This window comes from Eriocheir sinensis, chromosome 8, assembly GCF_024679095.1.
Source record: "Eriocheir sinensis breed Jianghai 21 chromosome 8, ASM2467909v1, whole genome shotgun sequence".
In the NCBI taxonomy this organism is placed as follows: Eukaryota; Metazoa; Arthropoda; class Malacostraca; order Decapoda; family Varunidae; genus Eriocheir; species Eriocheir sinensis.
Genome location: NC_066516.1, coordinates 8,683,655 through 8,707,851, shown reverse-complemented (window position 1 = coordinate 8,707,851; position 24,197 = coordinate 8,683,655). Strand labels below are relative to the sequence as shown.

Sequence of the window (24,197 nt, the reverse complement as noted above, 5' to 3'; positions counted from 1 at the left end):
TGGAGCTCCTCTCAGCATTATCCTTAACACCCTGCCTAGTCAAAAACTTACGCTTCTCCCGATCAACAAGGGTGACCGCTCTGACCTTTCAAACTACCGTAGTATAGCTTTATTTTTCTGTCTTTCTAAATCTTTTAAAATCATGCTTAACATCGTCATTTTTCCTTTATGTTCACCACTGTGGATTTCGTAAGAAGTGTTGTAGTAGTGAGCTTGCCCTCCTAACTGAGACCTGATGATTCTGTCTTATCCGTATCGGTAAATCTTTCCCTGCTGCTTTTGACATCTTGAGCGTTTTTGACAGGCTGACACGACTCTACCCGTCCTGTCGTGGGAAAACCGCTGCTGTGTTCGATAATTGGGTCTATTAGAAGTCAAGTGATGGTTGAGAAACTCTTGTATTTCCTTTAAGGTGTATAAAAGGAAGCGGCCGAGAAAAAAAAAAAAACTTATAGCCTCTGTTTTTCTTTTCTTTTTATGACGTGGGTGGAAGGCGGGATCTTTTAAGTTTCTGGGCAGACGAGTTGGTGACCTTTTCTCTGTGTCTCTCAGGAAATGTTCAAGTTAAGCGGTACAGGTGCGACTTCCTGCCAGGAGACCCAGGTGACGACATTAAGCCTCCACACCTGGCCACGACTACTTGAGTCTGTCCAATCGATTCAAAACTCAGAAACACAACTCCACACCCTGTAACACGAAACACTACAAATCTAACCAGAGGAAGCCAAAGCCAACCAAAGCAAACCATACCCAACCAAACTCAGTCATAAGTTACCTAACCTAAATCAACGTAACAGGGACTCATCAAACAAAACTTGACCTTACCTAATCCAACCTGATCTAACTTCACCTAACCATCTCTAACCTATAACTCAACCAAAAAGAACTAAATCTAACTTAACCTAACCCCAGCCAAACATAATCAAACATAACATGCACTCACCAAACCAAACTTGACCTAAGCTAACCTGACCTCACCTAACCCAACCTAACCTAACCTAACCTAACCTAACCTAACCTAACCTAACCTAACCTAACCTAACCTCCAATCCATCCACAGAACCACACGCCCTGAACCACACACTCCCACACCTGTCAACGAACGGTAAACACCAATCATATTACCTTGTCCCCGCCACACCTGTTGAGGTTACACCTATCTACCTACCTTCCCTGATTCACGTATACCTCTAACCCGAACCTATGAACTTATTCTCATGGTAATTAGTTCCTCGCATTACCTGCCCGACGCACCGCCCTCTACGCGTCCTGCCTCCCCTTCATTAAATCACCAACACAGGACGCTATTGTTTGCCTCCCCGACAGAGCGCCCACTACACCCCCCTTTACATCATGCCCGCTGCACGACACTGGCTGGCCTGGTGAAATGGTGCGCCGCCTCTCCCAGCCCTAACCTGAATAGAAGGGAGAACACGCCGTCTAGCATATGGTGTAGGGGTGGGGGCGCTGGTGGTGGTGAAGAAGTGGAAGTCTGTCTTTAGTAGGGTGGTCTGGTGCTTAACGTGGATCTGTTTATGAGTGTGTGGGTTAGTAGTGGTGTTGGGTATGGCTGATTCGAGTGAGGTTAGTCTGGTAATGTGAGGTTTTGAGGGATGGTCTTTTTTTGGTGGATTTGTTAGAGATAGTGTGGGTGATAGTGGTCTGGTGGATGGTGTTGGGAAAGCGTATAAGGGGTATGGTGTCGGTAGGTAGCGTTGTGGTGGTATGGAAGGGTTAGCAGTGTGAGAAGTGGTAGTACATACAAGTTGGTTTAGTGATGTAAGTGGGGGAAAACTTGTGTGTGGGTGGGTGATGACAGGTGGAGGTGGAGTAGTGGTAAAGGTGGCTGTGGTGATGGTGATGATGGTAATGTTAGTGGCATTAGGACATTGCTTTCGATCTCAACTCAAAAACATTTTCCACAAACGCCCAAAACGGAATAGCTTTTTCGACTCGTTCTTCCAGTCAGCGTTACCAAATTATCGTACTCAGCCACTCAGCACATCGTATTTTTCGGTTTTTGACTCACAGCTATAGGAAACAAACACCAACAAGTAACGCTTTTAACGATAACTTTAACTAGAATCGCGTTATCTGTGTGCCTACGAAAGTTTTGGGCCCTGGAACTGATGAATGCGATGTTTTGAGTACGATAATATGGTAACGCTGCTTCCAGTCCTGTCGCCCTTCACCTCCCGCCTCATTCAGCATCCTTCCTCGCTCCGTTCTTACCCGCCCGAAGAGATAAGAGGCAGATAAGGCAAGGTTTAATGCAGGTAATTGTGTAGACCCCCAACTGAGATGCTGCAGCGAGAGAGATTACGCCCACTCGTCCACATCCATGTATTGTTGTTCTCTCTCCAAACTTTTTTTTTTTTTCTGATCTCCGTTCCTCGCCGGCTTCCTTTTCGCTTATCTTAACCCCCCATGGAGCCGCCTTTCGTTGCCATTCATTCTCTCCGCTCGAATGTGTCATAGTCTTCCTCTTCCTTGCTCTCTCTTTCAAACTTTTTTCTTAATTTTTGTGTCACTTCCGAACCGGCTTCCTTTCCTCTTATCTTTCCCCATGAAGCCGTCTCTCATTGCCATTCATTATCTCCGCTCGGCTGTCAACGTGTTACAGTCTTCCTCTTCCTTTCTCTCTCTTTCAAACTTTTTTCTTAATTTTTGTGTCACTTCCGAACCGGCTTCCTTTTCTCTTATCTCCCCCCATGAAGCCGTCTCTCTCAGCCATTCATTTTCTCCGCTCGGCTGTCAACGTGTTATTCTTCGTCTTTCTCTAAACCTTTTGGTCTTACGACTCCTACTCCTCATCTCACTTCCTCGCCGGCTTTCTTTCCTCTTATCTTTCCCCATGAAGCCGTCTCTCTCAGCCATTCATTCTCTCCGCTCAATGTATTATTCTTTCTCTTTATTCTTTTAACTTTTATTTTCTCAGTTTTTACGTCACTTCCGAGTCGGCTTCATCTTATCTTAACACCCCCTGTGAAGCCGCCTCTCTCTCAGCCATTCATTCCCTCCGCTCTGTCCTTCCCCGCATCTCTCCGCCTGTCAAGAAGAGTTGGGGTTCACGATAAGTATATGAAAGCCGCACGTCTACAAAGGTGACATACTCGGGGCTACGCAATCACCTGCAGTTCTTATCTAGCATGCATCTTTTCACCGGCGAAGAGTACTGGACTAGCTCGGAACACCTTTCAATTGATATTACATTCTCTATAATTTGTGTGAGGTTTGTGGATGGAAACAAAAGATCCCAGTGCTATGAAAGTGATGTACCCGCGTTTGGTTATACGGAAAATAGTGTACGTAATGCGTCACCGAAATGGGCCTTTTTATATTTTATTTTGCTAGATTAAATGAGGAGTGTAGTGACAGAGGGGCTTACTTACCATGACATTACATTACGTTATATTACATTACATTAACCCCTCTTGTCATTACACGCCTTTAATCTTATATATACTAAAGACGATCAGCAGCAATAACGACCGCCTTGGGAATGAATGACTGGAGGCTGTAATAGACGTAGAAAATGTAGAAAAAGTGAAAACATAAGGAAGCAGTAACAACCGACTTGAGTATGAATGACCAGAGGCTGTGGTAGGCGTAGTGGAAAATGTAGTAAAAGTGAAGACAAAAGAGTATTTCGTCACGTGTACACCTGAGAGGAAATTTAAATGTCGAAACTTCATTCATGAGTCTTCCACAGGTGGCCGGAAAGGGGGAGGAAGAAGAGACGCTGGAGGAGGAGGAGGAGGAGGAGGAGGAAGAATAGATGGAGGAGGAGGAGGAAACGAAAAAAAAGAATAATAATGAGGGGTAATACTTTTAAGGAATGACAGTATGACGAGGGAAATACACTGGATGCTCAGGTGTGCGCTGCGGTGACTCACGGACCAGCGGCGGAAGGAGGTGTGGCGGCGTAGCGGCTGCCCATCACGGTGACAGCCCTTTTAGTGATGTCCATAAGGCTTCGGAAACTCCCCAGACCATTGAGAAAGTCTTGCGTGTTTCCTCTCAGCAATACGAAGCATATGATCAAGACCTTTATAACGGAAACGAAGAAAAGAAAGAGGCTCTCATTGTCGTAAATGCCGTAAGGAGAAACCAAGAGTGTTGCGTAAATTATCATGTAAAATGTAAATTAAATAGTGTAATAACAGAATGGAAGTAAGAAGTGTAATTAGTAAAGTAAGGCAAACCCCAGAGTCATTTAGATTTTAGAAGGTCATGTTTTGAAATCTCGGGCACACGAAACATAATGGTCAAGGCATATTTGATACCGTATAAACGATAGATATTCGTGGTTGTCTTCAGGGAAAGCGAGAGCAAAGGGAATAAATTGCGGCGCCTCAGAGAAGAAAAAACTTATTTTGGTCGTGTTTTTACTCTCGTTTGCACTAAACATATGGCTAAGCCTAAGTCCTGCCTGACGCAATCCTACAGAATGAACAACCGTTTTGACGGGGAAAGAAGTGTACAGGACATATTGTATATAGGCAATAAGAGTGAATGAATGCCTTTCGAGCTTGAAAAAGACATACGAGAAACTTTTATTTTTATAAGGCTTAAAAAAACTCAAAACCAGAAAGTCGATGTGCAGGGGGAGGCAAGGATGAGGTAAATGATAGGCTGCATATTAGGCGCGCTTAGAAAAAAAGTCTCAAGGAGCAGCTCGTGTGAGTGTTGGGTTACCCAACATAAAGGCCTCCTAGACACGCCACAGCGATGCCAATCATGCAAAGACCGTGCTGTGGGCCGCTCTCAGACGATGAAAGGACTGTGAATGCAATTAAGCCTCATTTATATTACTCCGACAATGGTGGTTCTGCTACTACTACTACTACTACTACTACTACTGTTCCTCTCGGTCACAGCTTCCCCCTCTCCAGATTCTTCCACATGATCTCTCTTTCTCTCTTTCTCTTTCCTCGATGCGCCATGCTGCCACCACGTGCTGACTTCCGGTGCCTCGTGTGTGTGTGTGTGTGTGTGTGTGTAACTGATCCCTCCCATGTGTCTCGTGTATGTGTGTGTTGCTTTCCTGTTTTGACGAGGCTTTCAACCTCTTTTTGTCTTCTTGCGTGATGTCTCTCTCTCTTTCTCTCTCTCTCTCCCCTCTGAAGTAGTGGAGTCTCTCTCTCTCTCTCTCTCTCTCTCTCTCTCTCTCTCTCTCTCTCTCTCTCTCTCTCTCTCATCTTGCCGGTAACTCCCTCAGGGGCGCCATAACCCCCAGCCGGCCCCTGTTGGAACACATGGCCCCGCCCCCAGCTCTCCCCCAGGGCGTGTGTGTGTGCGTGTGTGCGTGAGAGAGAGAGAGAGAGAGAGAGAGAGAGAGAGAGAGAGAGAGAGATGAGAGATAAGCCTATGGTAAGTTTGTGGTTGACTTTACTGTAATACTAAGAGGAGGAGAGGGACTGCCTATAGGGAGGAGACGGGGAGGGATAGAGAGAGGTTTCGGTGTTTCGGGGTTTCGGGGCGGGGCGGGGCGGGGCAAGTACAGGGTCATCTCTCCTCCGCTCAGTGTTATTTCCGATCCTCTACAGCGGCCACACACTCCCACACTCCCTTACACTCCTTACTCCTCCTCCCCTGCAGTCCATTCTTCCCGCCTTCACTCTCTCCTCCTCCTCCTCCTCCTCCTCCTCCTCCTCTTTTCCTTCTCTTCAAGCCGCTACCATCTCCAATTAGCGGCCGGACAGCGCTCTCAGGCCGTCCCCTTTTCTTTTTTTAACCGGACATAACCGAAGAACGGAGACAAAAGATGTACATGCGCAGCCACACACACACACACACACACACACACACACACACACACACACACACATGCACATGGACCACCTCCTCGCCCGGTAATCTTCCGCTTCCCTCGATCTGGTTTTGACCTTCGTTGGATAGGGTTACGACACTCACTTCGTTAGAGAAAAAAGAATATCGAGTCAATAAAAAAAGTAAAAGTAAAACCAAAAATAAAATCGTTTGTTGATCCTCGGAAATGTCTGGGATATAGTTTTGGCACACGGATGAATAATAGATGATATGATTAAAAAAAACAGAAAAATGATTATCCTAACAACAATAATAATAGTAATAATAACAGTAGTAATAACATCCTATGAAAAAAATGAAACTATTAGGCAAGACGTGTATAATCTCAGTCTCGGAAATGAGAAACTTGAAATGATATTCTCTCGGCATGATGAAGCGCTGAAGAAAAAAAGTGTATAGTTCATTTATTTTTGTGTTTCGTAAAAATGGCAACTAATTATTCCCATACCCTCTTTGCTCTTCCATATTAAAGAAAGTATATGTAAGAAAATAACCTCATCACGAAAGGTAGTATGCAATATTAGTCTACAAAAAGAGGCGGTGGTCGACTGGTCAGCGTGCGGGTCTTGGTGATCCTGTGGACTTGGGTTCGAGTACCACTGAAATACACTGACTCTTCAAACCATCGCCATCGTTCAAGTGGAGCACCGGGTGGCAGCATGGGCCAGGCAAGAGTCATACATCACAGCAGCCACTATAAATAAAATTCGCCTGCGCCACTAACAGGCTGCGGTCGCCCAAGAGATTCCTCAAGACAGCTACCGGAGAACAGCAGGAACTTAATTAATCTTCACCTACCGACACATACAAGCATCAAGAATTGTAGAGGTTTGGCGATCACGTTCCCGTCAATTTTCACTCCTTCCCCTTTGCCAGTCCTTCTGTTCTCTCTCTTTCATGCGCCTGTTTATTTCTCTCTTGCACACATCCATGGACTGCTAGTAACATCTTCGCACACTAATATCGGGTCGTATATTATAATGAGGCGAGTTCCTGCGCGTGGAAGCTGCTGTTGCGTCCGCGCCGGCTTGGGAAATGTGAACATGTGTGTCAGTGTTTAAGGAGGAGGAAACCAGTGGGGCGTTTATGAGTAATTGTTTATTTCCTCTCTCTCTCTCTCTCTCTCTCTCTCTCTCTCTCTCTCTCTCTCTCTCTCTCTCTCTCTCTCTCTCTCTCTCTCTCTCTCTCTCTCTCTCTCTCTCTCTCTCTCTCTCTCTCTCTCTCTCTCTCTCTCTCTCTCTCTCTCTCTCTCTCTCTCTCTCTCTCTCTCTCTCTCTCTCTCTCTCTCGTTTTTCGGCTTGCAGCCGGTTTTTCCTTCAAGCAGCAACTCTTTTTTTTCTTTTTTTCCCCTCCAGCTTCTCACGATCAAGTAAATTATTAGCCGAGAGAACCTGGATTATGCGTCATTTGTGTGCAAATTTTTCTTTTTTTGTGTTGAGTGTGTTATGGTTCTTGCTGATTGTCTTTACTGTCGCTATTATTGCTTTTGTTGTTGTTGTTGTTGTTGTTGTTGTTATTATTATTATTCATTATTTGTTATTTTTACTATCACTACCATTACTATTACCACCACCATCACTACTACTACTACTACTACTACTACTACTACTACAGCTACTACTACAGCTACTACTACTACTACTACTACTACTACTACTTTTACTACTACTACAGCTACCACTATCATTATTATGTTTTCAGGAGTCAGTCACATTTATGATCTTGTTATTGTTCACTTTTATTCTGCGGTGAGTATATTTACCTCCATTGCTTCACGGTCTGTTTGTTCTTAATCGCTATTGTATTCTTCACCAAATTTTGTTTTACTTTAATTTTACAAATCGTCGACAGGATATTTTTCTCTTTTTCTCTTTTATTTTCATGATCAATCATGCTATTAGTCTTTCGGACAAGAGAATGTAGTAATTGGTTACATTGTATGTTTTGACAATATTTTTGTTTTGTTTATTGCCACAACATTAATTCTTCACAGGACTAAACAAAAACAAAAAAATGTCGATCTTTTGCGGCGTTATTTTTTTCTTTGTTGCCCTTGCCTATTTGAGTGGACAGAAAAAAAATAATATATGAATATGAAAACTTCTTGTCATACAAGAAGGAAAATTCTCCCAAGTATAATAAAAATGATGGTAGTATATTAATGATAAAGATGATGATAATAATAACCAGGTAGCTGCGGGGGTCAGGTCAGGTTAGGTTAGGTTAGGTTAAAGGCTCCTCTAAGCAGAATAATGAGAAAGAATCATCACTCACGCAAACCATTTCATAATATATATCAAAGCATTTGTGATCAGTTTATGCATCATCTATCTTGGGAGGTTTATATCAGGGCAGAAATTTGGCCCATCGCTGGTACACGGTAAAGCCACAAATTTGGCCCTTCGCTGCTACCGGGATAATAATAATAATAATAATAATAATAATAATAATAATAATAATAATAATAATAATAATAATAATAATAATAATAATAATAGTTTCATTTCAAGAAGAAGAAGAAGAAGAAGAAGAAGAAGAACGAGAACAAGAACAAGAAGAACAAGAACAAGAAGAAATATAAACGGTAATAATACCAGTAACAACACAATTATTAGCTATTCTTCTTCTTATCTTTTTATTATTAGCGTTTTTAAATAATTCAAAATATTGCAACTTAGCTTCCCCGACATAAAATTAGTCTAGGAAATACGGGGGAGTTTACTGTAGATTTTTTTTCTTGTTTAGATCAAGTAAACATATTTTTGCATATGATTTTATCTTTTTCATAATGTTTCTGACTGAGCATCGTCGTATTATTTTTGTCTTCTTTATATTGATGATTTTACTCCGCAAATAGGTTCATATTATTCTAGATTTTATTCCAGGTGGCTAATTGTCTTTTTTTTTCTTTATACAATCACTTTTGTTGTTAATCTTCTTTCCGCCGCGGCGTAGAATTAACTACGCCGCGGCCTTCCTACTTCTTCCTCCTCTCCCTCTTCCTCTCGCGCTTATAAACACTTTCTTCGGCACTTCACCGGTAAGATTAAGACCCGTTCATGCCGGCTTAATAAATAATCACAGCAACATTATTAAACCAAGAGCGAAAATGACGATAGTGGCGAACTGACTAGCCTCCGAACGCTACTTTATGAGCGACAGAAAAATATATAGATGTAGATTTTCGGAGTAAATTAATCTCGATATATATAATTGCATTCATATTTTAACGCGAAAAGACTGGAAATTTTGCCGGAAGAGAGAGAGAGAGAGAGAGAGAGAGAGAGAGAGAGAGAGAGAGAGAGAGAGAGAGAGAGAGAGAGAGTCACAGTCTTGTTTTGGTGTGAGCTAAGATGGCGCCTGGCTGACCGACCGACCAACCGACCACCACCCTCCTTTCCCGACCCCGCTAAAGCCTCCTGTCCCTGCCCCACCAGCTGCCCCTTCAGCCCCCGCTCTCTGTCCTGCCCCGCCCTCACGCCCCCCTTGCCCAGGATGCATCTGCGCCACAATGGAGTAGGAGGAAGAGGAAGGAGGGGGAGAAGGTGGTGGAGGAGAAGGGAGTGCCGCGGAGATGGAGCGACACTGAAGTAGGAAGAGTTACGGCAGCCATTGTCCTCCTCCTCCTCCTCCTCCTCCTCCTTCTTCTGCTGTCTCCCTCTTCATCCTCCTCCTCCTCCTCCTCCTCCTCCCCCTCCTTCTTCTGCTGTCTCCCTCTTCATCCTCCTCCTCCTCCTCCTCCCCCTCCTTCTTCTGCTGTCTCCCTCTTCATCCTCCTCCTCCTCCTCCCCCTCCTTCTGCTGTCTCCCTCCTCCTCCTCCTCCTCCTCCTCCTCCTCCTCCTCCTCCTCCTCGTCATCGTCTTCCTTCATCTTCTTCCTTGAGTCTAAATAGTTGAATGAAAATACGTCGGCTGGTTTTTTTTTAGCGCATTATTTTATTTTTATATATTTATACACCGATCGCTGACGAATTAGTTGTAAATAAGAAAAATACCATAAATAAAAACTCGGAGTTCTTTATCTCTAACGCAAATAAAAGGGTAAACACTGCCACTCCATTACACAAGACAAATAATTTCAGTAGTTTTGTGTTGTTAAATTTTCCTCTACTATTTTTTTTTCTTATCGCAAACATTTGTATATATAAGTAAACCACAATTTCAACACTTTATTGGCGTTTTATTTCTCAGGCTTATAATTTAGTGTTCACATTCGTTTTGCTTATTGTTGGAATTTTCTGATATTTCTGCTTTTTCTTCCTTTTTTTTTTTTCCTGACACTTAATCGAGACAGAAAGGATAGGCGAGTAAGCAAAAGTTTGAGACCGGTGTGAGTAAAATATGACTGAGAGAGAGAGAGAGAGAGAGAGAGAGAGAGAGAGAGAGAGAGAGAGAGAGAGAGAGAGAGAGAGAGAGAGAGAGAGAGAGAGAGAGAGAGAGATTGTACATATGTGTGTGTGTGTGTGTGTGTGTGTGTGTGTGTGTGTGTGTGTGTGTGTGTGTTAACAACCTAGATATTTCCGGGCAAATAAACACTTTGTAGTCATGAGTCGCGTCAGTCGCACCCTTTCTGTACATCTCCTGCCTCCCTCAGATCCTGTACACACCCTGCCAACGCTACACCCTTCCTGTACACACCCTACTTCATCCACACCTTGTTTGGACGCTCGCTGTCTCTTATACAACCTTCCCGTATACCTCTTTATCTTATATATTCCGTCAATTCACCGCCACACCCTTTCACTAAACTCTATAAACCCTGTCTCATCATCCTTGACTTTTCACTCCTGTTAGAGCATATCCAGTTCATTGGTATCTAGAGAGGAGACTGTCATTAACCTTATCATTACTGAGTGGAGGAGGAGGAAGGAGACACGGGTGTACTGAGGTGAGTTTATTCCTGACTCAATACACCGTGCTTCCTTCCTCCTCCTTCACCCAATTTGTCGAAATGTTCTTCCATTATCATTACCGTTATAATTATTTTTATTATTAATATTACTATCAATGTTTATTGCGGTCCTGTTACAATTGCTTTTAATATTGTTGTGGTTGATAGTTATTTTTACTGACAATAGTACTTTACGCACATTTATTTTTCTCCAGACCCGTACGAGGATTCTGCCAACGCTCCTTCAGATGATGACTTTGCTTCGCTCTTCACCTCTTAGGTTACCTCGGAAGGATCCCTCCTCCAACCCCCTCGATTTTTGCCACACTTCCTGACATATAGATAGATATATAAATAATATAGATAATATAGGTTGATTTCTAGGTAGGAAGATAAAGAGCTAGGTAGATATTTAGATAGATAGATGATTGATAAATATATAAAAAATAATGAGATATTAATATTTTCATTCGTAATATCTAATTATTTTTATCTAAATATGAAGTATTTGTCCCCCACACAAAACAAGGGATTTTCCATATTTTTATTCCTATCCAGTTTTTCAGTTCCTTTCAGTAGAGTGTTGAGCCGTTCAGACGTACGCACTAACACGGTGGATGGCGATCCTTGGCCGCGGGGCCGTGGGGGGCGCCGCGCCGGGCCCCCTCTGCGGCAGAGCAACAGTTGCTTGCCGCTCGTACCCCGTGACCTCGCCGCTGTTTTTTTTGGGGTGGGGGCTTAGTGCGTGTTGAGGATGGCGCTCATTATATTGTGTGCTTGGAAATGTCTCGTCTATACATTTACTCTGTGCTTAAAAACAAAAGCGATAAACCGGAGGATACATTGTTTTTTTAGATGACTTGTGAATGTAAAAGTTCTAGATTTGTTTTCCAGTTTAAGTTTCACATTATTCCGAATATACGTTTGAAAATTGAAAATCTTCACCTCTCGATTGACATATATTTTATTTCGTCATCGATATATTTTTTTATATAATTATATTTTCCTTAGTTCTACGTGTGTAGCCGTTCATGACCGGCCAGACGCCACTGCGACGAGGCGGCACGAGCGGCTGTCGTGAATGGTGAGACGAGGAGGGGGCGCAAAACGGGAGGGAGGCAAAATCAGTTCTCGGAAAGGGGAGTGAAATTTAGGTGAGGGGGTGAAGGGGATCGAAGGCAGACAAGGAGGGCGATCACGCAAGGATATATTTCATTTCCCCTATTAATATTCCCCTCGCCCTACCGGCTGGCCGTTGCATTATAGATTAATATGGTACTTCATTACCCTACCCGCTCCGCCTCTCCAATTTGAGTCGCTTCTGTTTGTTTTACTATCCACTTCTTATTTCCTGTCGCCTCCTTATTCATACAAATGTTCTCCCTCCCTTCCTCATTCTTTCCTTCCCCTTCATTATGTTCCCCCTCTACCTTATCCCTTCGTCATTTTACCTTCAATGTCACCCCTTGTTACATTTTCCCATCTCCTTCATTCTCTTATCATGCCACTTTTGTATCTTTCTTTATTCTATCATTCCTTCCTCTCCTTTTTCTTAGCCCCTTTAGAGTCCCTTCTTCTTTTACGCGTCATACAACTCCTTTCTCTCCTTGCCGTCTTCCCTTCCTCTCTCCCTCTGCCCGATTCCTCCTCTCCTCCCCTCCATCTTCCCAACAATCATGCAACTCAGTCTTTCCCCTCATGTCTCTTTCTTTCCTCCTTTCCCTCCATCTTTCCCCCGCCTCATGCAACTCCTGTCTCTCCATTCTTTCTTTCCTCCCTTCCTCCCTCTGCCTCTTCCCACCTTCCTTCCCCTCCCTATTTTTGTCAACAGTCATGCAACTCAGTCTCTCCTTTCATTCTGTCTTTCCTTCCTCTCTCTCTCTCTCTCTCCCTTCTCCCCTTTCCTACTTCCCTTGGTTCCCTTAAACTTTTCCACCATCATGCAACTCAGTGTCCGTTCTTTCCTCCCTCTTTCCCTTCGCCTCTTCCCTCCCGCCTTTCCTCCTCTCCATCTTTTTTTGACAGTCATGTAACTTCCGTCTCTCCCTTCATTCTGCCTTTCCTTCCGCCCTCCCTCCTTTCCTCCCTTCTCTCCCCTTCACCTTTTTTACAGTCATGCAACTCAGTCTCCCTTCATTCTGTTTTTCCTCCCTCTCTCCCTTCGCCCCTTCCCTCCCTCCTTTCCTCCCTTCGCCTCCCTATCCCCCCCCCTCGCTCGTACCTTTTCCGCAACGTGTGTTTATGTCTCGTGCGTGGAGCGGCCGCGAATCAATAGGTCCAGACGGCTTTTAAACTTGACCCTGGCGCGTGTGTCTAAATTGGCGGTAGTGGGTGAGGGGGGAATGGGAGGTGTGTGTGTGTGTGTGTGTGTGTGTGTGTGTGTGTGTGTGTGTGGAGAGGTCATGAGGTACACTGCTTTATCATTCTTTAATTGGCTATATATTGAACGTGTCTTAATTAGTCTACGTCGCGGGGTAGATGGTTCTCATGCACCCACCACAGGCTCAAGGGCGAATGGGTCGGATATGAGCACCGAGGCCACGAGGAACTATAGCGTATGCCCCTAACTTTACCATGATTTAGAGGCATAAACCCTTAAAGTTTTAATTCAGTATATTTGTATTGGTGTATTAATTATTATTTTTTCATGTAGACGATTTTGATAAGTTTGGATTATGATAAAAAGGTATAAACGTATGAAGTGTGTATTTGTTTATATTCTCATCACGAAGACCAGCTGTTTATCCTTTTTTTCTATTAATAAGTTGGAAATTCAATATTTTTATCCTTTCGTAAGCTGAGAATGATTCTTTGGAGTGGTTCGTATCAGCAGCGTCGGTATTTTTTGTCGGCACACACACACACACACACACACACACACACACACACACACACACACACACACACACACACACACACTTGAGTTTATTCGCTCCTTCGTCTGCTTTCTCTTTTTCTATTATATATATTTTTTCTGTGTTCACGCTTGTTTCTCTATTTTGGTTTCCTCTTTTTCTGCTTCATCCTCCCTCTGCTTTCCTTTGCCTTTGCCTCACACACACACACACACACACACACACACACACACACACACACACACACACACACACACACACACACATGACACACGACACACACACACACCCAAAAAAGTGGGTCCTCGACATATACATTCCCTGAGAGTAATGGCCGTGTTCGCTCATCGCTTTGGGCTTTCCCGTTATCATGAGAGTGCTATCATAACCCTCTCTTTCTCTGTTCGTCGATATATTCGTAATCTAAAAAAGAGGAATTGTTTAGATTATTTGTTATCTGCCTTTTTATTTTAATGTAGCAGTTTACTTAATTTTATCGTCATGTGTATCTTGAATTTTAATAGCATGTTTCTTCAACCTATGTTTCTTATTGTGATTTTTTTTTTCATCATTCCCTTCGTCCTGTTCTTGCATTATTTTGGCTCTGTTTCCCCTCTTTTCTTTACTTCCATATATCTATCCCTTTCCTCCATATTAAAAAGTAACATATCACTATTTTTTTTCCTGCAGACCTATCGTATGACTCATTAATATTTTTGTGTGTATTTTTTTCCCTCTCGTCAAATTTTCCATAGTTTTCCTTCCCATCATCACCATCATCATTCTCTCTCTCTCTCTCTCTCTCTCTCTCTCTCTCTCTCTCTCTCTCTCTCTCTCTCTCTCTCTCCCCCCCATTTGTGTATAATTATCTTCTCCATTTCTCTGTTATTTCTGTTTTCCCGTCTCTTGGTCTCTCTCATCTCCTCTTTCCTTCTTTATAATTATTTAACTTTCTCTCTCTCTCTCTCTCTCTCTCTCTCTCTCTCTCTCTCTCTCTCTCTCTCTCTCACTGTTTTTTGCCTCTTGACGTAACGAATGAAAGCAAAGACGGGGAGAGAGAGAGAGAGAGAGAGAGAGAGAGAGAGAGAGAGAGAGAGAGAGAGAGAGAGAGAGAGAGAGAGAGAGAGACAGATGCACGTGGTGGAGAGGAGATAAAATGTAGCCAGAATAAGAGAGGAAAAAGAGGAAGAAGAGGAAAACAACCAGGGGGAAGGGAAGGAAAGAAAAAAAAGAAGGAAACAAATGTGGAGAGAAGGAGGGATAGACTCAACGGAGGAAGAGGAAACAGTGGTAGAGGAAACCGGGGTGAAGGAAAGGCAAGGATAAACAGAGGACGAAGGGAAACAGCGGTGGAGGAAACGGTTATGGAGGGAGGAAGAACAGCGGCAACAGAGATAGTGGGAAAAAAGGACAGGAAGGGAAGGGTTGGGAGGAAGAGGAAAAGAGGCAAAGGCAAAAGAAAGCAGAGAGAGGAGGAAGCAGGAAAAGAGGAAACCAAAAGAGAGAAACATGCAGGAACACAGAAAAAAATATAATAGAAAAAGAGAAAGCAGACGAAGGAGCAGATAAAGACGAGGGGAAGGCAGAGAAAGCATGAAGCAGGAACACAAGAAAAAGTTAAGAAAAATAAAGCGAGCAGACGAATAAGAGCCAAGGAAAGCAGAGGAACCAGCAACCAGGAACAAGGAAAAAAGAAAAGAAAAATGAGAAAGCAGATGGATCTAGGAAAAAAAATATTGGAAAGCAGAGAAAGCAAAGAGTAAGAGCACGGGAAAGAAAAGAAGAAAAAGAGAAAATTAGACGGAGCAATAGAAATACAGGAAAGCAAAGGAAGCAGACAGCGAGAACAAAGGAAAAAGAAGAGAAAAACGAGAAAGCAGATGGTTCAAGGAAAAATATAGGAAAGCAGAGAAAGCAAAGAATAAAACCACGGGAAAGAAAAGAAGAAAAAGAGACAATTAGACGGAGCAAGTAGAAATACAGGAAAGCAAAGGAAGCAGACAGCGAAAACAAAGGAAAAAGAAGAGAAAAAAGAGAGAAGGCAGACGAAGAAGGAGGAAAAGCAAGCAAGTAGGAACACGAAAAAAAAGTACAAAAAAGAAGAGGAAAGCAGCGAGAGGGACAGCCACCACCACCACTACTCCGGTCGCACTTAATGATAGAGAAGAGGGTGCTTGAGTGCGTCCCGGAGACAGACAGGCAAAAAAAAAGAATAACGAGACGAAGAAAAAAAAAAGAACGGAAAATCACACAAGCACACACACGCACGCACAGACAGACACACGCGATACCCTTCCCATCCAAGACCCATTTCCTTGTATATGGTATTGATATTGAAGAAAAGTATGTGTGTGTGTGTGTGTGTGTGTGTGTGTGTGTGTGTGTGTGTGTGTGTGTGTGTGTGTGTGTGAGAGTGAAATTATTGACTCTTAGACTATGTAGTGAAAGAGTACTTGGAGGAGGAGGAGGAGGAGGAGGAGGAGGAGGGGGAGGGGGAGAAGAAGGAGGAGGAGGAGGAGGATGCCACTCTCTGCTTAGTCTGGGTCCCCGACTGAGCAAGCAAAAAGCTGTTGAAATTATATAACCAGGAGGAGGAGGAGGAGGAGGAGGAGGTAGTGTAGTGAAGTCGGCGGGAGTAGTAAACGAGGAGGAGGAACAGAGGAGATGATGGTGGTGGTAGTAGTGGTAATGGTGGTACTGGTGATAAAAGACGAGGAGGAGGAGGAGGAGGAGGAGCAGGCGGAGGCATAATCCTCTTCACCCTCAAGCCACCAACATCCCCGTAACCTTCCTTCCCTCCTCCTCCTCCTTGCCGTCTTCCCTCATTCCCTCTCATTTTTCCTGATCCTCTGCGCCCACTGCTACACACACACACATTCTCTCTCTCTCTCTCTCTCTCTCTCTCTCTTTGAGGTCGTGAAATAGGTTCATGAGACATAAATCATTAGTGAAAAGCTAGAGAGAGAGAGAGAGAGAGAGAGAGAGATGCTTAAAAAAAATTGCATATGATCCCAAAGAATGAAGCCAACAGGTGTTCAAAAACTCGACACATTTGTCTCGCCGGGGACCTCGGTGTTCGGAAGTTATCGTTGCTTTCATTATTGTTATTGGCCTTACTATGTTTTTTTTTTGTATCTTATTGTATTTATTTATGTCATGATGATATCAGTCATCACAGTAATTGATAGTATGAGCAATAAAAGTGCTATGTGTGATAATAACTATAAGAATAGTAAATACAATAATAGAGTTAAGAAAAGTTTTTGAAACTATTACAATAATGATTACACTGATGATGATAATCATTTGTAATAATGTTATCAATATATTTCACTAGAATAACAAAAGTATTATTGTCATCGTTGATAATGTAACGATGGTGGTAGTGATTATGATGATGATAATAATAAGAATGATTATAATAATAAAAATAAAAATAATAATAATAATAATAATAATAATAATAATAATAATAATAATAATAATAATAATAATAATAATAATAATAATAATAATAATAATAATAATAATAATAATAATAATAATAATAATAATAATAATAATAATAATAATAATAATAATAATAATAATTACGGTAATGATAATAGTAAATGTTTTTATTATTATCATTGAAAACGCTATTATTAATATCATTATTATTATCATTAATATAACTATCATTATTATTATTATTATTATTATTGTTGTTGTTGTTGTTGTTGTTGTTGTTGTTGTTGTTGTTGTTGTTGTTGTTGTTGTTGTTGTTGTTTTCGCTATCATCGGTTTTCTTGTTGTCATTGCCGCGACAGAGGAAGCGTTATCATTTTCAGCGTTGTTAGTTTTTTTTTTATATCGTAATGACTCCTGCACGAGACGCATTCGGCCTAGATTGATGATCTTCGGTATACTCATCATTCATGTGCGGTATAATGATGTAGCTCAGACTGATATTAAAAATCATTGTCACAAGTTAAGGTTAAACAGGCAAAGAACATTGATTCTGAAACATTCATAGAAACATTCGACTTAGATGTATAAAATTGGCATGTACAACCATATTAAATTAATAAACATCGCGCTATTAAATTACTGGTTATACAATATGAAAATAGAAATATATTGGGTATTTTTTGGGGGGCACTCATTAGTAATTATTTTCATCTAGTTAGTACTTCTACTGATGCTGATTATAATTATGATATCGTTATCATTGGCCATAAAAAGACATTAAAACAGCGCTGCAAAGGGAACAGCTCACACGGGGCGGACGCTGCGAGGGAGGCAGGAGAGTTACAGAACAAGGGACAAGTCTTCTGGACACAACAAACAGACCCGCCGCAACCCTTCACCTGCAGGCACTAGAGGCGGCGGAGCAGCTTAGTGGACGTGGTAGTGGTTGTGGCTGTGGTGGTGACGCCGATGGTAGTGGTGGCGGCGATGGTGCTGACTCTAGTGGTGGTGGTGGTGGTGGTGATGGTGGCTGTAGTGGTGGTGGTTGTGGTGGTATCCTGTTGCAAGCTTCAAATCTTCATATCCCCTCTCTCTCTTTTCCTAGAGATGCTGTTGCTTTACATTTCTCAATTTTAATATCCTTTAGCAGGTTCTCATTTAGGATTTCAGTGCTATTTCTTTTACTAAGTGCACAGTTTATCATCTATTTTTCGACAAGATAAAAATTTCCCCAGTGCTGCTTCTCCAGGCATCTATATTTTTTTCATCATTAATTTTGTTGGTGTTGAACTTCTTTCACATTTCCTGTTGATTTTTTTTTTCTGCGGCGACAGGTTTTATTTATTTATTTTTACGTTTAGTGAGATTTTTTATTCTATATTTTTGTTTCACTTTCAGTGGGACTTTAGTCTTTATTTTCTTTATGTGTAGTTGGAATTTTTATTTATTATTTTTTCTTTTACAATGAATTTAATTCCATTCGCTAACAGGTTTAATTGTAATTTTAATTGTTATTTCTTTAGCCACAAATATATTTTGTACCTCACTGGCAAACATAATTTTTGTGTGCTTTTGTAAATGCAATTTACTTCTACTCACCCCCGCGACAGAAAGACTTCAGAAAACAATTGTCAGGCACACACACGTCTTTCGCAAGCAGCTGACGGCACAGTGAGAGCGATGCGACGGTCTATGTGGCGGCGACGGCGAACCTGCGGTGGAGGGACGCACCCAGCGCCCTTGTGATACACAGCCCAGGGGGTGAAATGCGAGGACGCTGGAGAGTGAGAGAGAAGTGGTGGAGGAAAGATGCTCTGGTTGAAGGTTCGCTCTGAGTCACCAACACCCGTACACTCTTCGGAGAATCTCTTACAGGGTGTGATTCACTCTACATATAGAGTAGAAAGCCGCCGCGACGCTTACTTTGCCTCTCGGATACACAGACACACTTTCTTCGACGCCTTCACAATACCAACACACGCTTGCCCGTACACCTTTTAGCGCACCTGTGTTGAGGCTGCACCTAGACGGAGGGTAACTGGGCCCAGGCTGTTCCCGGAGTGTCTCTGGTCCCTCTCCCTCAGGTTTCGTCATTGGTGAAGTCCGAAAGAATTACTCACCTTCCCGTTAGCCTCCCCGCGGGCCCCTGGACCCTTATTCGGGCCCCAACACATCCCCTTCGATGCTAAGTTGATCCTCGCTTCCCATACACACTGTATACTTGATCCTCCTAAAAGTATATAGCTCAGGGTTCTTGTATTTGTGCTTCTCTTATTAAGAACTTGCTCTGAGTGCTCTTATAGCCACCTAGTACGTCTTGCCTATTTCACATGGATTGATTCCTAAACACTCAAACCCAATATCCCCTGCCGGCCCCCAATCCCTGCCGGGCCCCATTCGCCCCTCCGGCCACTCGCCCGTCTTGTACAGTTCCGGTGGGTAAGATGCAGCCCTCCCTCACCCCTCCCACACACTCCCACACTCCGCCACACTCTTCCCCTTCTCCACCATACCTCACCCTCCACGTCATGAACACACACACACACACACACACACACACACACACATATACGTGACAGGTTCAACAGGTCGTCATGGCGGCGGCTGCCACACTGGCCACAAGCATAATGACGGTAACGACGCGTCATCGTAACGACCGCCGCCCCGGGAGGAGCGAGCCTAGGCAACCCTCGGCCCGCCGTGCATGGCTGGGGCAGCTTCATGCAGTTACTTTCGTGCCGCGAAAAGCATTCAGACCACCGCCGCCAGCATAAGATGCATAGTTCAGAGTACCGTCGCCGCGAAGCACCACCACCACCCATCACCACCACCACCACCGCAACCATTCCTAGCCACACCAGCAGTCATCGCCACTTCCGTGTGCACTACCATCTCCACAGGCTTCAAGCTTGCAGTCGTCTCCTTATCATTCCCTCCTAGTATTCACCAAACATGAAAGGGAAAAAAATCAACAACGAAGATTGCCGCCAGTCAGCCGGAGGGAAAGTACTACGTCTATAAATAGTTTTACCATCGCCGCTGCCGCCGGGCACATGACATACTTCGTGACACGCAACCCCGTGACGGCGGCAATGCATCTTTCAACTCAGTACTCAAGAATCATAATCCTCGGCAGCCAAACAGCCCTTCCCTCCCCCTCCTATCCTTTCCTCTCAACCCTCCCCCCACCCCCACCCCCCTCTGACCCTCCACACATGCCGCCTCGATTCCTGGAAGCTAACCAACGGTCTCTGGGCAGACAGCATCCGCCAGTGCAGTGCATGCAGGAAGTGCGCCCCGCCGTGTACTCCGCCGCAAGCACCACGTGAGGCCGAGGCTGCAGCCACGCCGATTGGAACACGAGAATATGTGAAGCTTCTGATAAGATGGCTAGGCTGGAGGGCGTGGCGGGGCGGCCTGTGGGCGGGGCCAGTCCAGCCACCACAGCCTGCCCGCCGTGGCGCTACGCACCCGAGCACGTGGCGCTCCACCTGGGGCTCAGGCATCCCTGTCACCCTCAGGGACTCCGTTCAGGCACGGTGCCACGGGCGCCTGAATCCCGCCGCCGTCGGTATAGCGCCGCTGCTCGCCAGCACAGCGGGATCTGCGCGCGCAGTTCAAACTGTTCAAACTGTAGTGACTCACCTGGCGGGACGCAGACTCGGCTCGGCTCTGTATCGTCGTCCTCGTCGTCGTCTTGACCTTCGTCTCGTGACGTATGTTGCTCTGCAGCGTGTGGGGTGTGGTCACCGGGGGAACTACATTTAGAGGGGCTGGGGGCTCCACTCTCCACCGGCCGCGCTCCTCCCGCACTCTCCATGGGGACCAGACTGTGTGAGCGGCGGGGCTGCCCCGACCACCGCCGCCCGCTGCCACACCCCCACCACACACCCTCCTCATCACCCTTCTGCTGAAATTTTTGCTGGTCTTGCTGTTGTTGGTGCTGTCGTCTTCTCCAGCGGCGCCGGTCTGCAGCAGCTGAACGCGTGTCTTGTGGCGAGCATGGTAGGGCGAGCGGAGAGCGGGGCGGGAGGTCCCCTCGGGGTGAGGGGGTTGAGGCAGCACCCGGTGGGCTGAGTGGCGAGCGGGAAGCAGAGCGTCGGCCGTGGGGAGCGCCATTACCGTGTAGGAACCCCAAAGAAACTTCTCTACTAGCAGGGCTAAGGGCGGCGTGCTCTCGAGGAGGCGAACACACGGGCGGTGCCTGAAGGTGCCAGAGGTTGTCAGGCTCCGCGGACTGGCTGGGCCACACCCACGTCGTTCCGGGGTCACTGGGTGCAGTGACATTGGTTACAGGGGTGGGCCATACGGGGGGCTGCGGATCCACGCCCCATCCTTCCAGACCCACAGTGGCGCCGCTGATGGTGGACCAGTCGGTGGAGCCTTGCTGGTCTTCGCCCACCAGCAGGGCTAGCGAGGGGCTTGCTACTTGGCAGTAGCCAGCCTCGGTGTAGGCGCTGCTGTAATCGCTCTGAGTCTGAACACTTTGTGAAGTGGCCAACGTTAACTCGGCTAGAGTTACGCTGACACTGTGTGAGACTCCTTCTGTGTGACTTGGGTATGTGGTGACCGCTGGCGCCAAGCTTGGGTGGGGAGAGGGGATTGGGAGGCTGGGGGACCCGTATAAACTGAGCGAGGGTGTGAGAGAAGGGTCAGGAGAAACCCCTTCCCAGGAGGAACCCAAGGGGTCGCTGGCCACTGGGTTACTTTCAAAAGAGGTGGAGGGCTGGTGATGGGAGATGCTGGTGTCAAACGTTGTTCTAGGGAGAGTTTGCTGAGTGAGGGGGTCGCTGGTCGTCCTTGGAGAGTGCGTGGGGGTGTTTAGGGTGTGTAGCATCTGCGGCACATGGGTGGTGGCGGTGGCCGTTGTCCGAGGAGTGTAGGGGGGAGGGTGAGGGTGACGCATCGGGGCGTCGGGGGTGTCATCCATGCCGAGTAATAGGGCAAGGGAGAGCGGCAGGTCGGTCAGTGAAGCGGCCACAGCGACGGTCATCCTGCCTGCTGGTCACACTTGGCCCCGGGTACAGCTCTGATGCGGGTCGGGGAGGCCCCTCCAACGCGTACACCCCACGCCCACGCGCGCTTGACAGCGAGAAGTACCTGACTCACACGGCCTAGCGAGGCTGAAGGCAGCAGAGGGCGGCAGACCAGGAGGGGGTTCGTACGTTCGCCGCTCCTCTCACCTGCGTTGCTTTACGGTCCTGTGGCTTCACTTATCACGAGGGCCACGCACTGGCAGAGCACGTGGCGGCGGCGCGTAAGCCATCAGTTCCCACTGAAACTCACGTGATGTACGAACACACTGTCACCATGGATCTCTGCTCAAGCGCGAGCGAAAAAAATCTTTCTCAGTGTGTGTGAGTACACTTTTTCCGCCCCAATGCAACACTGGGCACGCTGACTCGCAAAAAAGCTCGGTCACTGTCATCACCCTCATCACTCGCGGCGGCGCGTCAACACACGCAACACTGGGCAGAAGACGGAGCGTAGCGAGCGGGGTCCCGACGATCACTGCGGCGGCGCCCCGTCAGCAGCAGGACTCTGGACGGGCGGCAGCGTGTGGCGCCATGTCCGAGCGTGCTCCGCCACGGCCTCACGCTCCCAGCCTCAGCCACTAACTGAGGCCTCCTCTTACTCACCCACACACTCACTCATCCCTATTACTCACCATTGCCTCACACCTGTGTCGTGGAGACTCACTCGCCGGAAACAGCGGCTGGTGAGCACAGCGAGCAGTACAACCGGAAATGACTGCGTCGGGAGCCGAGGTCTCCGTCATGTTATGTCACTGGGTCTTAACGGGACGCGGACAGTCGCGGTGGGTCGGGGACCTCGCCTGACCTTACTCGCGGCGGCGTGTGCTCCCCGGCCTTCGCCACATCACTGTGAGCTCCAACGGCCGTTGCGCTGCCTCGCCTCCCTGAGTTAAGTCAGCCTCTTGGAATGCCGGCGGGGCGGAGCGACTTGGCCCGCCGGGAGCATCTTCCAGCGGCCTGGATTCCGTAAATATTTCCTTCTGCGTCGCCGGCCGGAGATTTTTCAAGGCCAGCCCACACCACGCCCCTCCAGCGCCTCGCACCGGCCTGCTGCTGCTGCTGCCGTGCCTTGCCTATGACGTCATGGCGGAGGAGGGAGAGGAGGAGGAGGAGGTGGCGTGGGCGGTGACACTGCTGGTGACCTTCGCGTGGTGCAGCGAGCAAGGTCAGGGCACTAGAGACCAGGTGACCCTGAGTAACTCGGTGCGCAAGGGGGTAGGTGTGAGGCGCGGCGTGTGTCAACTTGTTGGGCAGTGGAGCCTTTGTTCCGCGTCTCGGTGTTACGTACTGCGTTGTGGCGTCACGACACTCCTGGAAACACATGCTGGAGGGCCTTGTTTTATGTTGCTCTGTCGGTTTATAATGGCTTTCAGGTATACTCATTACTTTGTCATTTTGTTTAAGATAATTTAAATTGTTTTTGAAACTGCTTATTTATTTACTCATTTTTGTTTTGTTTGAGAGAGAGAGAGAGAGAGAGAGAGAGAGAGAGAGAGAGAGAGAGAGAGAGAGAGAGAGAGAGAGAGAGAGAGAGAGAGAGAGAGAGAGAGAGAGAGCAGTAATCAGGGGTGAGGTAAGCTGTACAGGTTTACTCTCGATGTTTCTTGTGGACTCATCAGACTCCACACAAACACAACATGTAACTCATTGGATTCAGATCTCATACCCCTGCTCCGAGATCCTCCCTCATCCTCTGTTTCTTTTCTTTCTTTTTCCTGTTATCTTCTCATGTTACTCACCAAAATCAGTACATATCGCATCTATCTCTTCTCCACACAAGATCCTTCACTAATCTTATCAAACCACAAGATTTTTTCCCACTTTCCTTATATCCATCCCTCCTTCCCTCCTTGCCTTCTTCCTCCCTTTACTTGTCATTCTTCACACGTCCCCCTCTCACTCTCGCTCTCGCTCACTCTTAGGTTCATGTTCTTAAAGGTATCGGGTTCCCATTACGACTATTTTCCAGACCCACAGAGAGATGAAGTGGGTTTTCATGGGTGATTTTCCCGTTCATGGCACCGAAGTCGTGTAAAACTATCACCAAAATCGCAAAACAGTTCATGAAAATCTCGGCAACTTCTACGAGAGTCTTTACAAACAGTTGTACTTAGGTGTCGATACGTTTAGGAA

General features: G+C 45.8%; 1 protein-coding gene across 1 annotated transcript in view; it reads right to left on the bottom strand.

Annotated features, from left to right (window-relative positions):
* LOC126995458 (uncharacterized) overlaps positions 1-23,390 on the bottom strand; it is a 122,233-nt gene extending 98,843 nt beyond the window's left edge. The window contains exon 1 of the mRNA XM_050855014.1: positions 20,674-23,390. Within this exon, the coding sequence (XP_050710971.1) occupies positions 20,674-22,021 (1,348 nt within the window). The 5' untranslated portion in view covers positions 22,022-23,390. The remainder of the gene's footprint in view (positions 1-20,673) is intronic.
* Positions 23,391-24,197: the final 807 nt, after the last annotated feature.